At 33.4% G+C, this 14,228-nt stretch overlaps 1 protein-coding gene across 2 annotated transcripts in view; it reads right to left on the bottom strand.

Moving 5' to 3' along the window:
• The window catches only part of LOC148867143 (putative LRR receptor-like serine/threonine-protein kinase At1g53440), a 66,974-nt gene extending 55,740 nt beyond the window's left edge, over positions 1-11,234 (bottom strand). The window contains exons 1-3 of one of the 2 annotated variants that reach the window (XM_088981437.1): positions 10,679-10,994; positions 5,799-5,973; positions 531-602 (exon numbers count right to left, since the gene is read on the bottom strand). In XM_088981437.1, the coding sequence (XP_088837563.1) occupies positions 531-602; positions 5,799-5,973; positions 10,679-10,799 (368 nt within the window). In that variant the 5' untranslated portion in view covers positions 10,800-10,994. Of the gene's footprint in view, positions 1-530; positions 603-5,798; positions 5,974-10,678 lie in introns of both variants that reach the window. The other variant, XM_088981438.1, reaches the window with a different exon arrangement.
• Positions 11,235-14,228: the final 2,994 nt, after the last annotated feature.

The following is a 14,228-nucleotide window of genomic DNA, read 5'->3' as shown; positions in this document are numbered from 1 at the left end:
AGTATAATAAAACACTAAAAATGCAAAAAAAAAAAGAAAATTGAAAACTGAAAAGACCATTTTTTTCTCTAATTCACCATTCAAGGGTAATTTAGTCATGAAAATTGTTATTTATGCTGACATGGACAGTTCTGTTAAAAAGCATTTACGGTGCACTAATGGAAGATGAGTTTTGGAAAATAAAAATTTATTGACATGATGAATTTTAGACATTTTGAAAATTATGGTGAATTTAAAAAAAATATTGAAAACGCATGGTGGATTTTAGACTATTTCCCCTCTTTTTTACCTCATTCATGGTAAGGATTACACACACAATTCAAAACACACAAAGGACTCAAGTAATTGGCCCAAAGGTAAAAATGGAAATAAATTAAACAAACAATCAACTTATCGAGAAATTAATAAATGCAAAAGAACATGAATAACGGAAATTATCTTATTTAAACAGATAAATTTTCTAATAAAAGAACTCGGATAAGTGTGCTCCTGTTTAAATAACAAGCCTTTGTGAAATGTCAATGACTTACATATCTGTCAAATATGGAAGATCCCCAAATTCTTCAGGTAGAACTCCGGTTAAGTTCAAACTCTTTAACTGGCTGAAATGTACAAGGAAGAAAATATAAAAAAAAATATTATTATTATTAAACAAAAAACGTGACAATATACAAAGGATGTGTGGATGGGAAATAAAGAGGGGCTAGCCCCTTCCCCAAACCCCCTGTGGGATTTCAATCTCGAATCCTCACTACAAATCTACAGAGATCATTACATCAGCGCCTCTATTTTACAAGAACCTCACATGCACATCTCAGGTTGCATTGCCAAATGGAAACATCTTATGTACTTTATTATTGAGAGATATTTTCAATACACGAGTGGGATGTGACATGGGGCAGTGTGAGCGCCGATTTGAACTCAAATCTACAAGCCAATTAGTCAAATGACCTTAAGCCGGTTGATAGGACGTTCAAAGCTAAAATATGTAACTGTGGATTGTGATATTTGATTGAGCTGATGTTTCTTTTTTTTTTTCTTTTATTTTGTCAAGCATTATTTAATATGACCATGTTAGAGATGACAATAGGTCAGATCTGACAAGGTGGACCATTCTCAAACTAATTATTAATAAATTCTATAAAATAGAGCCAAAACCGAGCGGGTTATTAATGGGTGTTTGGTTATGTTTACATTTATTCAATAAATGTTTATCGGTGGTGCCATCTTAGCATTTTTTCTCTTTTGCTCTTTTGCATGTATAGAAAATGTAAAAAGTGAATTTTGGTTTTTGTGCATACTAATCTTGGTGGAAGTTATTTTTTAAAGTTTCCATAAATGATCAAACATTTATTCATTTTTATAATGATATGGTGTCTGATTGTCATAAATGATTGCAATTATTGCATTTTTCGATTTTACTAACAAATAAATTACAAATGTTTATTCAATAAACATAAACGGAACCAAACACATACAAAGACTGACCAGATGATGAGACCTAATTATACTTAAATGGGCATTTTCATGGTTTTATCCCTTCATAGTAACGTAAGTTTAATGGAGTTGAACTTAAATGTAGATTTTTTTTTTAAATTCAGGTATTACAATGGCACATTTGAAAGTTCAGCCCTAAAATGAAACTATTCCTATGAAGTACTTGTATGCAATTTACTTTATTAATTAATAAAATAATCAAACTACAAAGGTTGGTCTAATCCAACTATCCAAGTATGATCAGGACACAAAACTAAGAACCAATCAGTTCAAACGGTTTGGTTCTATCATGTGGACCCAACCCATTGACAATTCTAGGCACTAGTTCATGTGGAACCATTTGATGATGGGTCTCCATATTCTTTAGTTGAATACCTGGAAACTGCCATGGCATGTTAGCATGCCTCTACAAAAGTTTCTCATGTAGGGGTAGATGGTGTCCAGGGATACATCAGTTGGGTCCCACTTCATTACCTAATATGAATTCCCCACTCCCACGCTCCCTTCTCCCATCTATTTGTCATCCGTGGATGTTCCCAATACAAGGTTGCTATGTGCTGTGGGGCCTTGAATTCAACTGGAGATCATATCAGCACCCCATAGGGGTGCCCCACATGCACATCTCAGTGTGCATTGGGAACATCTCCTGTACTTGTCATCAGGAGATGTTTTCAATACAAAGTTGGGATGTGCTGTGAGGAGTTGATGTGAACTCTATGAACTGATACTCCCCCCCCCCCCCCGCCCCTTCCTTCAAATTGACATTCTCAACATGCAACTCTACGTAGGTGTGGATAAGATTCTTATAGGTAGGAGATTTGGATTGTTCCATTTATAATTCTATTAAAGAAAAATATATTTTTTAGGATAGAAAATCTTTGTTAGTATTTTTGAACCATTGTTGACCTGGACAATCGGGTCGTTCGGCCTAGGAACCTTCCAAGCAACCAATTTCATTTCGACCCTAACCCATTCTTTTGCCAAAAATCATTGATTTGGGCGGTCAAACTATCGACCCGTTTGATTCAAACAACGATTTTGACCATTTTTTATTTTAATTATTTTTAAGTTTTTATTTTAGAACTAACTGTTTGTTTGAACCGAATGATTAAATCATTGACCTAGAAACCGATGGCCAAAGCAGTTATGGTTTTGATTAGTTTTTAAAACATTGATATCTATGAAGATAAACACATCAATTTGATTTGTAGAGGAGGTCTTCTTTTCCTCTATCAAAACTTTCCTAAAATAATAATGATCTAGAGGTCAAAGATTTCCATATCATTTTAAGATATTATTGAAAACACCACAATTTTCTTTAAAAACAAAAAGAAAACAGCACAAGTAAACTAAAAACACAATTGTTGTGATTGTTTTTAACTTGTATATATGAAGCCTAATTTTAAAATTTCCTCTTTCCCCTCCCTTGGAATATCAGCATCACTACTCAAACCACCCGTGATCATCCTCAAAATTTGTGGAAGCATTACACTTGGATCTTAGTAGCCAAATAAATGCTTGTCAAATGAAGAACTAAAGAAGTTAACCATACAAAGTTACATGGAATTTTTTTCATGATCTTGAGATGGTTGTCCATTGTTCTTTAAGGACAATCTTATTGTGTTCGGGTAGCAGGGCGCAGCTTGGTATTTGTTTATCTAATAAAGCAAGCAATTCCTAAGATGGTTTTTCATTCTGCAAATAAAAAAATAAAAAATTTCTTAAACTATCCCTTCTAATTCTGCCTTTATAGTACTTTTATTGTTTCTGAAAATTGACTAATTACCCCTACCAGTAGGGTTCCACGTATCCGTCATAATCCACTGACATACCACATCACGTGACTGTTATATTTTGAAAAATGATAGTAACTTCACCCCGATGGTGCTTGTTGTCAGAAACGTGGGAGGTGTTGATACCTGCTGTTTGAACCTCAGGAGCGGGTGCTTGCTTCTATTCTCCCCCGGCCTCGGTGCTTGCCGTCTGAAGCGTGAGGGTGTGTCAATGCTTGCCATTTAAAAATGGGTTGTGTTAGGTATATAAAAGATTTTTTTTTCTTGTTTTTCTTTCCAACACCGTCCCTGCAAAAGAGGCTAAGTTCACTATTTATCTAGACTAGGGACAGACGATGGGTCACAACAACAATCTGTTCACCGATCCCTGTCAGAGTCACAACAAACAGACGATGGTCCTAGCAACAAAAGAGGCAGTCATTTCTCTGACGATTTGGTGCTGCCACATCAAACCAAGAAATCCTTAAAGCTTGAACCCATTGATGCCTTCTACTTGGAAGCTTCAATAGCTCGTTCGTAGGTGGGGAAAGGAGAGGCGGCGGCCATTTCTCTGGTGAACCTTTTTCGATGTTGTTCCATTTACTCTATTTCTTAGGCGGACAATCAATCGGGTCTGGTTTCCTGCATTTTCTTCCATTCTCCCGCATGGCCCAAATCTCCATAGCCCACACAACACCATCAGAACTACTATTGGAACTGCCACCGCAGCCCTCGCCAAAGACCTTTGTAACACTAGTGGTATTATTGCTTTTCCCCATTGCTACAATCCATACAGCTCGAATCTCCACCGTCTACATGAAGATCGTCGTCTAGTTGTCTTAGGCCCATTTGGTGTATCTTTTTGGAAGATCTTTTGGTCTGATAGTCAAAATATGCATTGATGTCTTAGGCTCATTTGGTGTGTCTTTTTGGAAGATCTTTTGGTCTCATAGTCAAAATATGCATTGAGATTTTGCATAAAAATCAAAGTAGGCTGAAGCACATTTGACAGATATATGTCTTTTCGTATCTTTTTCTATACGAGAATAAAATGTGAAAGCGAAAAACTTCATTTGGAGCTTTCTAGAATTAACATAAAATGAGTTTTTTGCATCTTTTCAGCATTCTATCTTTTGGTGGCTAAATCTTCCGTATGCTAAATGGAAATAAACTGAAAATTGATCTGTCCAATTTATAAATAGTCAAAAGACCGCACGGAAAGACAAATGGGTCCTATATTGGTTGTCCATCATTTAGAACCCTACACAGCTCAAAAAATGGAGAAACCCAATGGTCGATTTACCATATCTACAATTCTAAGAGAAAGGACGAACCCTAGATTTGGGGATCAAAGGGAAGAAGAAACCCTCCTTTTTTTCCCTTCACTCAGCAATGAAAGACACGACAATCTTGACTGCAAATCCAACCATTCTCTTTCACACCTTTCCATTCCATATCTTCCCATTCTAGAAATCATCCACCACTTGGGTTGTAGTGCACCAATGGCAGTTGTAGAATGGTATCATACATAGGGCTGCTTGATTTAAAGAAATACTCTTTTTGTTGCATACCCTTTTCACATATGGAAACGGATACGCAACTCGCTCGAGCAATAACGCCGGAGCGCTGCTCAAAGAGGGCTCAGGATCACAAGATCACTGAAGAAGAAGAATTTGGATAAAATGTCGAATACCTTCCTTATTGGTTTATCTGATTTATATAGGCTCATGGCCGTTAGGAAATGATTTGCAATGATTACAATTAGTGATTATCCATTCTCTCATCAACTCTAACGGTCTCTAGTAGTGCCTATTGCTTTTACATAAATACCCATGCCAGACCCGTACGCGTCAGCAGTAGTAAAGGTAGTAAGCTTTTCATCCCAGGGAACATTAAGGCTCGTAACACTTTTCTATGTCTTCACTTTTATTGGAGAGATTGACGGAGAAAAAGAAGCTTAGAGAGATTTATGAAATTGAGTTTTATTTTGAAATTTTGAAGAATAATAAAGAAAAATTTTAATATTTTATTTTTTCTGTTAGGATTTAATGATGATGACAATTGTTAGAAATAATAGGAATATTTTAAAACAATATATAAACAATAAGAATAGAATTTGTCAATTATCTAAACAAATAGTTTAAAAAAAATTCAAAAAAATCAATAGAAATTTAAAGTTTCAAGTTTCAAGAAACAAGTAAATAAGAAAGGGGAAGAGGCATTGTACAAATATAAAATAATAAGGGAGAGAAGTACCAATCAGCCCAGATCAGAATTTACCAAACCCAAAGTATATGATACCAAATTCATGAGCAGGATGTAGTATATAGAGGGGAGAGAATTCAGAATTTTGCATCGTGTGTATCAGTACTTTTTGAAAAATTTTTATGCCTAAAACCCTATATTTTTTAACCTTGTAAACCAGTTAGGGTGTATCCTATGGGAGAGAGAATTGATTTATTGGGTTAGTAAAGAATAGAGCTGAGAAAAGTCAATACGAAAAGATCCGTTTGGAATTGATGTACGTACATATTTGTCACGTGGCAAACAGTCGATTGATTGAATGAACAGTTGCAGGTGACATTGCTGAGCATCGTAGGCGAATCAAAATTCCGATTGAGGTCCTTTTTAGTACAAGAATCTGGGCTGAGCTTCTTCCAATATGTGTTATTTAATTTTTCTGATATTTGATGAAGCGTCCTTACTGTCAAGAAGAGTCGACAGAAGACAACACTTAAAATCATTGATGTATCTATTTGGAAAATATAAACAAATAAGAAAAAAAAAATGAAGAAGATCTTCTAATTGCTTTTAAAAGTTTTGAAATGAAAATTCTTATTTTATTCGTTGTGACGTGTGAATCCAACTATTATTTTCTCCCCGTTGTAATGGTAATTTTTTCCCTTTCCCTATAGGGAGAGCATTTCTCGCCTCGTGGGGTTCCTGATCTCTACTTCATAGAATCCCCATTAATATATATATATATATATGCCTATGTATACGTTATATATGTATATATATGTATATATACATCTATATATTAATATTTTAAAAAATATGGTTGAATATGTTTGAATCTTTTTTAATGGAATTATAAATTTTAATTATTTTTTAAATAAAATTAAAAAACAAAAATAAAATGACTAACATTATAAAAAATCAAAGGATGGGGATGGGATGGGGATAACTTTATCCCTATTAGCAGACACGAGAATGGGGATGGGAATGGGGATTTTCATAGAGACGGGGATGGGGAGAGCATGCTCTGCCCCGTTGCCATTCCTACCCTCCCCCTTCATTCCCTCTCCCTACTGCATACTTTCTCCCTTGTAATTATGCTTATACTTTATAGTTGACATTTTCTCTTCTCTCATTATGTTTATACTTTATAGTTGACATTTTTCTATTTGAGGAATGATAATTCTTCTTCTTCTTTGGGAATGAAATCTCATTTCTGCTTATTTCAATTTGATTTTAATTCTTTTTTGAACTAAACAAATTATGAGAATAGACCATTCTAATTCTAATTCGAATAGATTTTGATTTTGATTCCAACTATAAATCAAATGGACTCTCAGCTCAAAGAAATGATTGTAAAGGGAGAAGATGATCAACCAGATGATTAGAACAAGTGGCATGAATACCAACGGTAGAAAAAAGGGATTTAGAGTTGAAGATACAGGCAATAGTTTTCATTTAATATTTTCATTTTTACTAAAAGAAAGAACGAAGAAAGTTGTAAGGATTTCAAGCATTTAAAGTGGGAGCCCGTGTTTTGTGACTATATAGATGTCACTCCTTGAACGGGAGGACACTGAGATATTGATGGAGGATCCCATTCCCTAGGGATAGCTTTCTAAGGTGGATCTTATAAGGACAGATTTAAGTTATGTTTGGAAAAAAAATCCAATAGCCCAAATTGATTGTCACCTAGTTATTATTTGTGTTGTTTGCTTAGCCTCTTTAAATAACTTAGTAGGAGTGCCTCAAAGCATCCAATTAATTAGCTGTTCAGCTCAGCCCTCCCGAAGGCCCTTTAAGGTTCCAAGTCTAGGTTCCTATGGTTCCGTTCCCATATTGAAGAATATCCCTTTAGAAATTCCAGTGAATTGGGTTAAGTGGTAAATCCACACTAACCTGACCCTATTAGATTAGACTCGAGAGTCAGTTTTTAATCAAGTTTTGTGTTGGATCAGGTTGACGTGAACTCATTCTAAACCAATCCATTGCCATTGCATATTGAAATTTAGGATGAGTAAATGAGTCGGTTTTACTTGAAATCAAATGGAACTAACCTTGAATTGGTCTCCAACTGGCTTTATCCAATCTATTACCAGATAGGATTTAGTTCCAAATTCTTCGAACCAACTCCCACCCATGTCAATTTGAAGGTTTAGAGGCAAGGGCAGAGCTAGAGTGAAACTAGGGTTTCCATGATACCCCTATTTTGTCCCCCCCCCACCCCCCCCCCCCCCCCCAAAAAAAAAAGAGAAGAAAAAAAAAATTACTGGTTTCACTCCTATTTGGAGGTTTATCTTACATCCTTACCCAAATTGACCTAAAGAACTGGATTTGCCTTAAAATAAATCCCATTTAAGGATATGAAGATTTGATTCCAAGCACTCATGGTTATATACAAAGACTATAGTCTCACTTAACCATTGTGTATGATAATTAATTTAAAATATAATACTTACAAAGTTTAAATTGTAATGATAGTTTTGTAACTACATGTTAATATATTATAATAATCTAAAAATTCAATCAGTAAAGGTAACATAAGTTTAGATAGTAATAGTAGTTTTGAAAAACAGGTTTAATTCTTAATGTTATGGAATGTTTAGATAGTAAACATTTTCTGATTGTGATTGTTAATTAATCATATATATTGATAGTACCATTATCAATAAATATCTATCTAGTTTGATTCTTAATGTTATGGAATGCTTGTTTTTTTTAAAGAAAAGGTTTTGTTTTTTTTTTTTGTCTTTTTTTTGGGTAAGGTAAGAACAGATTCATAACTAGACTCTTGAACTAACAAGGCCAAAATTGACCCTAGAATTAATCTTGATGGGATAGGTTTTGATTCAAGAATTCTAGAATTGACCCCTACAAGATAGGTTCCAAGTTTTGACTTGAAGCGGAATTGAACCAACCCATATTCACCTCCAACATTGAGATAAACCATATCAAACCCAACCAGTTAAGTAAACTGTGTAAATCCTAAGGGCTCGAAGATTCTGGCGTGATGAAGTCAATGAGTTAAGGAAACCATGTAAATCTCAATGGCTAAAAATTAAAGATATAATAGGTAAATTGAAAGAGGTCTAACAAGCTTAAGTGAAAGTGATTCTCTTTGGGGGAGATGAAGAAAATAAAGATTAAAACAGAGTGGGGAAAAGAGAAAGAAAAGGAAAACGGTAAAAAAAGGGAGGAGAAGAAGAAGGAACAGAGAGAATTATAAAAACCCGGGGGTGCTCTTCTCGTCTCACTCAGTGTTTACAAAACTGTATTCACATCGATTGTATAGCATTTTACACTGTGCATTGGAAGTATCTTCGTATTTGTATATTTTTTTTCATAAAGAGATATTCCTAATGCAAGACTATAAGGGGCTGTGCGGTGTGAGAGTGGTCTTGTGAACACTAAAGCCGATTTTGTCTCGATGGCCTTAATGGGAGCTTTCTGTGTATGATACTCTACCATGCAATTTGAAAATTCAAAAAGGAGAAAAAAAAAACAGTTTGATTGCTTGAACTTTCTCTGTATGTCTGTATGATACCCTACTATTGGATTTGAAAATTTAAAAAGGAGAAAAGAAAACAGTTTGATAGCTTCCTTTGTATCTAGATCTGAACTAAATCCGATTGGCTTACAGCCCTACTCGTCAATGACTTGGCTTAACCTAATAGCCTTGAATTGAGTCCTTATTATAATGAAATTACTACAATGGAGATCGGATGTAATGGAAATTCCCTTGTAAGTATAATAATCATTCAATAAATATTCTAATGGAATTTGTTGTGAATGCACGAGGATTGAAGTCTGAAATGCAGTAGCTTCTGATTAGACCTATTAATGATACCTAAAATTTGATGGATCAATTCGATATTTTATCCAATTATTTTAGACTTGGATGATGGGTAGAGTCAGATTAAACCTGAATCCAATCTAAGTCTATTAGAATTCAAATTTATATCTAAGGTTTTAAAATTCGATCAAATTTGGATACAAGTTTTTAATAATCAAATTGGATTTGGATTTTACTAAATCTGATGAGAATCCAATTCATTTACAATCATACTTCTAACTTTATGACTTTTTGAGGTGGGTCTCTAAGCCATGATTAGTGAAAAATCTGGAGAGCCCAAATTGACTGTCAATTAGTTATTTTGTTGAGCTGTTTAGAGCTTCAACTTCTTCAGATAGATTATCGGAAGCACCTTAGAGCAATTAAAACCAGCTTAAAAGAACTTAATATTCAGCTCATCCTATCAAATGGGGGCCTGAATTATTATTATTATTAGTATTGGTAATGGATTACGCAACAAGGTAACCCGTAACCTTGCCCCAATCCCTTAGACCCTTTTAAACAAGGTGAAGGCAATCCCAGATCTTCATTATAACCAACTAGCATCAGGGCCAGTGGTTTGATAGTTCAGTCCAAACAGATGGCCCATTGCAATTTGAAAAACAAATTAAAAAATTAATTAAAATAAAAAATGATAAAAAAACCATTGTCTAAGTCAAATGGATCAATGATTTTATTTTCTAGCTAAATGAATGAATCACTGATCAAATCAATGATTTTTGGCAAAGGAAGGGTTTAGGAGTGAAACAAAACCGATTATCTGAATAGTTTCTGGTTCAAATGGTCCCACCGTTCGAATTAATGACAGTTTGAAAACCATGATTGGACTGGAGGTATCTAAAATACACAAATCAGAAAAGAAAAAGTAAAAAAAAAAAACTTGAGTGTTTTCATGATCCCAGCAGGGTAAGTATTGTTTTTTTTTTTTCATTTGTTTGTTAAGGTAAAATGTCATAGAAATTAACGACTCTAAAATGTTAATCCTATGGGTTTATGGTATAGATCCAGTTAGTTTTACACCCATCTACTCTCATTAAACTGTTAGTTGTGTAGAAGGATGAGATGCAAAAGCAAAGTAGAATTTTTATACACAATTATCTGTAAAGAAAAAAAAAAACTTAACTATTAAAAAAAAGAATTTCTTAACACATTCATGGATCATCGTAAGTCACCGGTATGGCTCACCAGGACGTCGTTGAATAAAATTAGCCAAAAAAGAAAACAGAAGTAATTCTAGGCGATCAACAAAAGATATAACAGAAAGAGAGAGAGAGAGAGAGAGAGAGAGAGAGAGAGAGAGAGAGTGTGTAGGTTGTACCTTCTTCATCCGGTAAGCGTTGTGCTTCAGATCTCAACGCTACGAAGCAATGCAACACAGTAACAATGAGAAGAGCAGCCAACAACTTATATGGGTTCGCAACAATAGTTACTGAAACCATCTCCCTGTCACTACTGCCTCACCCTCTCAAACCCCTAATTGACCAAAAGTGAGGATCTTGTTGATGAAGTGGAAATAACTCAATAACAACAACGGGCACTCAACTTAGGTCTATGTTACAGAAACAACCCGAGAAGATGTGAATAAACGGACGAAACTTCTTACCAAAAGAAACGATGAAAGAGGGAAAGTAACCAGGGGCTCAAGAATCAAGGATTTTTTTTATACGGTGATCTGCTACCAGCCTACCAATAAACACTCCCAACAATGTCCGAACTACCAATAGCATCCCTAAGTAAGGTCAATTCAGAAAGATAATAGAAAATAAGAAAAAGCTGCTTGGAGAATAGATAACATATTGGCAATGTTGGAGGTGCATGGCCCGGAGCAGGCTTCTCTGTAATCAACTGACAAGGCCAAATGTAAGGTCAAAGTCATCTCGTCGTCGTTGCCTAGTCGTCTCTGATATACAAATTTATTTGTTATTTATATATTTTATATCTATATATTAAAATGTAATTTGTAAAATTGGTATTTTTCTTTGTGGGATCATTTATTAAAGCACACCTTATAGTTTTGTGGATTTACTTTTGTGTTTTACTAAATCTCTCGTTAGATGATGACAGTGGAAAATGATAGTTGTGACCTTAATGTTCATTTGAATGAATTTAATTAAATGAAAATAAAAATAAAATAATATTATTGCCCCTAGTAAGTTATAAATAAACATGAGCAACCACTCTATTTGGCTCGTTCTATTCAATTTTATTTTATTTTTTGTGTAAAGAAGTGTTAGGGGTGTTTTAATAAAATGAAAACTATGGCTCGGATTGGAAGGAATACAAATACAAATATGTATAGTATAAATATATACAAAATAATACAAAATAATGTGAAACTATAGGGTGTTCTAGAAAATTACCCTTTGTTAATTTTAAAATTGAACACAATAAATCGATTGGTAAATCACCATTAGGACTTTTATCTCTCTTCATTAAATCATCATTAGCTTTCTCTCTCTCTCTCTACCATTAACTCTTTTAATTATCTCTCGTCATTAACTCATCATGTCACTAATTCTCTCTCCTCTCTATTACTCCATTAAATTAAACCAAATTCATTAATTTTATCTATATTTATATCCATTTCAATTTAACTATAATTATATATATATATATTAAATTATAATTATTAATAAAATTAATTATATTGAACTGGAGATATTCAATGATATATTATTAATTAGGCTAAATAATCTACTTTCATGTAAAAGATATTTAACTTTAAATTATTTAATCAAGTAACTTACATTTCAGAATAAGTTCTTTACTTCACTCAACAAATAAGTAATGTTTTAAGACTTCAACTGAACAATGGAACTGTTCAACATTTTTTTTGGTATTAATCAACGCCTGAATCCCCTATAGGGATCGTTATTTTTATGAATAGTAAAACATCACATCATTAACCATTTTGGTATTTATTCACAACTTTTCTTTTAGAGATGATGATAGTGGGACTTGAATCCAATTCTTTGCTGGGACAAATCATCCAATGTACCAACTAAGCTATCCCTCAGTTAACTGTTGAACCTGAGAACCAAAAGGGAATCAGGTTTTTAACCTGTTCAAAATAAATCAGGTTTTAAGATCCAACCTCGGTTTTTAAAATGCAAATGGAAAGACTTAAAACTAAGATCTCATGGTTATATGTGTCAACATTAAACTATCAAACCATCATTCATTATATGCTTATTTATTTATATGTATTGATTAAATATGTATGTATTTTAATAAAACACAAGTAACAAGACTTAAACCTTGGTTATTTATGCTAAAAAGCAACATATTAACCATTTAGTAGGCATAACATTTGAGTAATAAATTAAAAAATCTATTTTATTTTATTTTTTGTAACTTACAATCAAATTGGTTCACTCATGACCCGCAAAGCTTTCTGGTTTTGTGTCGGATCTAAGTCTTAAAACACATTATAAAACCATAGTTTTAGGTATGGGTCAATGGTTCAATTGTCCAGGTTAGAGGAGTCAAACCGTGACACATCATTGATTATCCATATGTATATAATATAATATAATATAATATAATATAATATAATATAGTATAGTATAATATAATTATAGTTATGTGTGTGTGCACACTATTTTATGTCTAATTTGTACTTTTATTATAGATTTCAATTATTATAAACAAAAGATAGAAAAATGGAAATTTGAAGCCAAAAATAGAATTTTCTTTTTGTATAGTGGAACCGCAATGATCACAAAAAGTTATCCAAACTATAAAAAAAGGTCACCCAAATCATTTTCAGTGATTGAATGGTTAGGTCAAAAGGGTCAATTATTCAACTACTTACGTCGAATAGGTTCGAACCAAACAAACAATCTTAGACTAAAATAGTGGGTTTTAGAAAACTTGGAATTAGTGGTTTATAGAATTGTTATATGGGGTTTTTTATAATTTTACCTAAAAAATAACATAAAAATAATAACAAATCAATAAATTTTAAATACTAATAAAAAACTTAGCATTAATATACAAAAAACTAATACAAATTTATCTAGAATATAGGAAATTGTTCACTCTAACTAATTAAAGCATAACTTGGATTGTGACTGGCTAAACTAGACTTAACCTAAAAATAATGCTTGAAGTGGACTTAGATAGTCACAACTTAATTGGAAAATTCATAGAACTCCTTTCTCAATTTTGGTTAATGAGCCCATGCGTTGCACGAATCCCAACTAACGTATATTATATATGATAGGGATTAACGGTGGGGATAGATAGGGATATATGATAATCATTCGCCCTTTATACACCTCATCCTACAGGGATCCTTGCTTAGTGTAATTATTTAGAAAGAAGTAGAATCGAAAACAAAATGAATATGACATCTTAAAAAGTAGCAGGAAGTGGGGATCTTCAGGGGATAGGGAAACCCTTGTCTGAGAGCTTGCAGTTAGGTAGTAGGTTCATTGACCTTATACAGTTCTGAGAGCTTGTAGTTAGGTAGGTTCGACCCCATGACTCTATATTTGGAGGGACGCTATCTAACCAATAACCATCTCGGCTATGGGTCCCTAATATGTCTCTATACTCTATAGAATGTAATAAAATATCTTTGTGCTTACGATTATGGGTGCAAGTTGGATCAGGTTAGGCTGGGTTGACGTTCACCTGTAGAATACCTGTATATTCTTTCTGCATATTCAGTGCCGCTCACAGTTCATTATAGTTCATCATTTAGTTAGTTATTAGTTTTATATTATTCTTTTATTTCATAGGGTGAGTTGGCAAGTTTGTTAGAGAGTTTGTTATTTTCTACATCATTCTTTTTTGTCAACTTGTATATATATGTAGAGAAAAGGACCTTTGTTTTTCATTAGCTTCTGGAATAATATTTTACA

The sequence above is a fragment of the Nelumbo lutea genome, chromosome 3, assembly GCF_056320005.1.
Source record: "Nelumbo lutea isolate HS-2025 chromosome 3, American lotus-T2T, whole genome shotgun sequence".
Lineage (NCBI taxonomy): Eukaryota > Viridiplantae > Streptophyta > Magnoliopsida > Proteales > Nelumbonaceae > Nelumbo > Nelumbo lutea.
The sequence above is the reverse complement of the archived record's forward strand: the minus strand, read 5'-3'. Positions and strand labels throughout refer to the sequence as shown.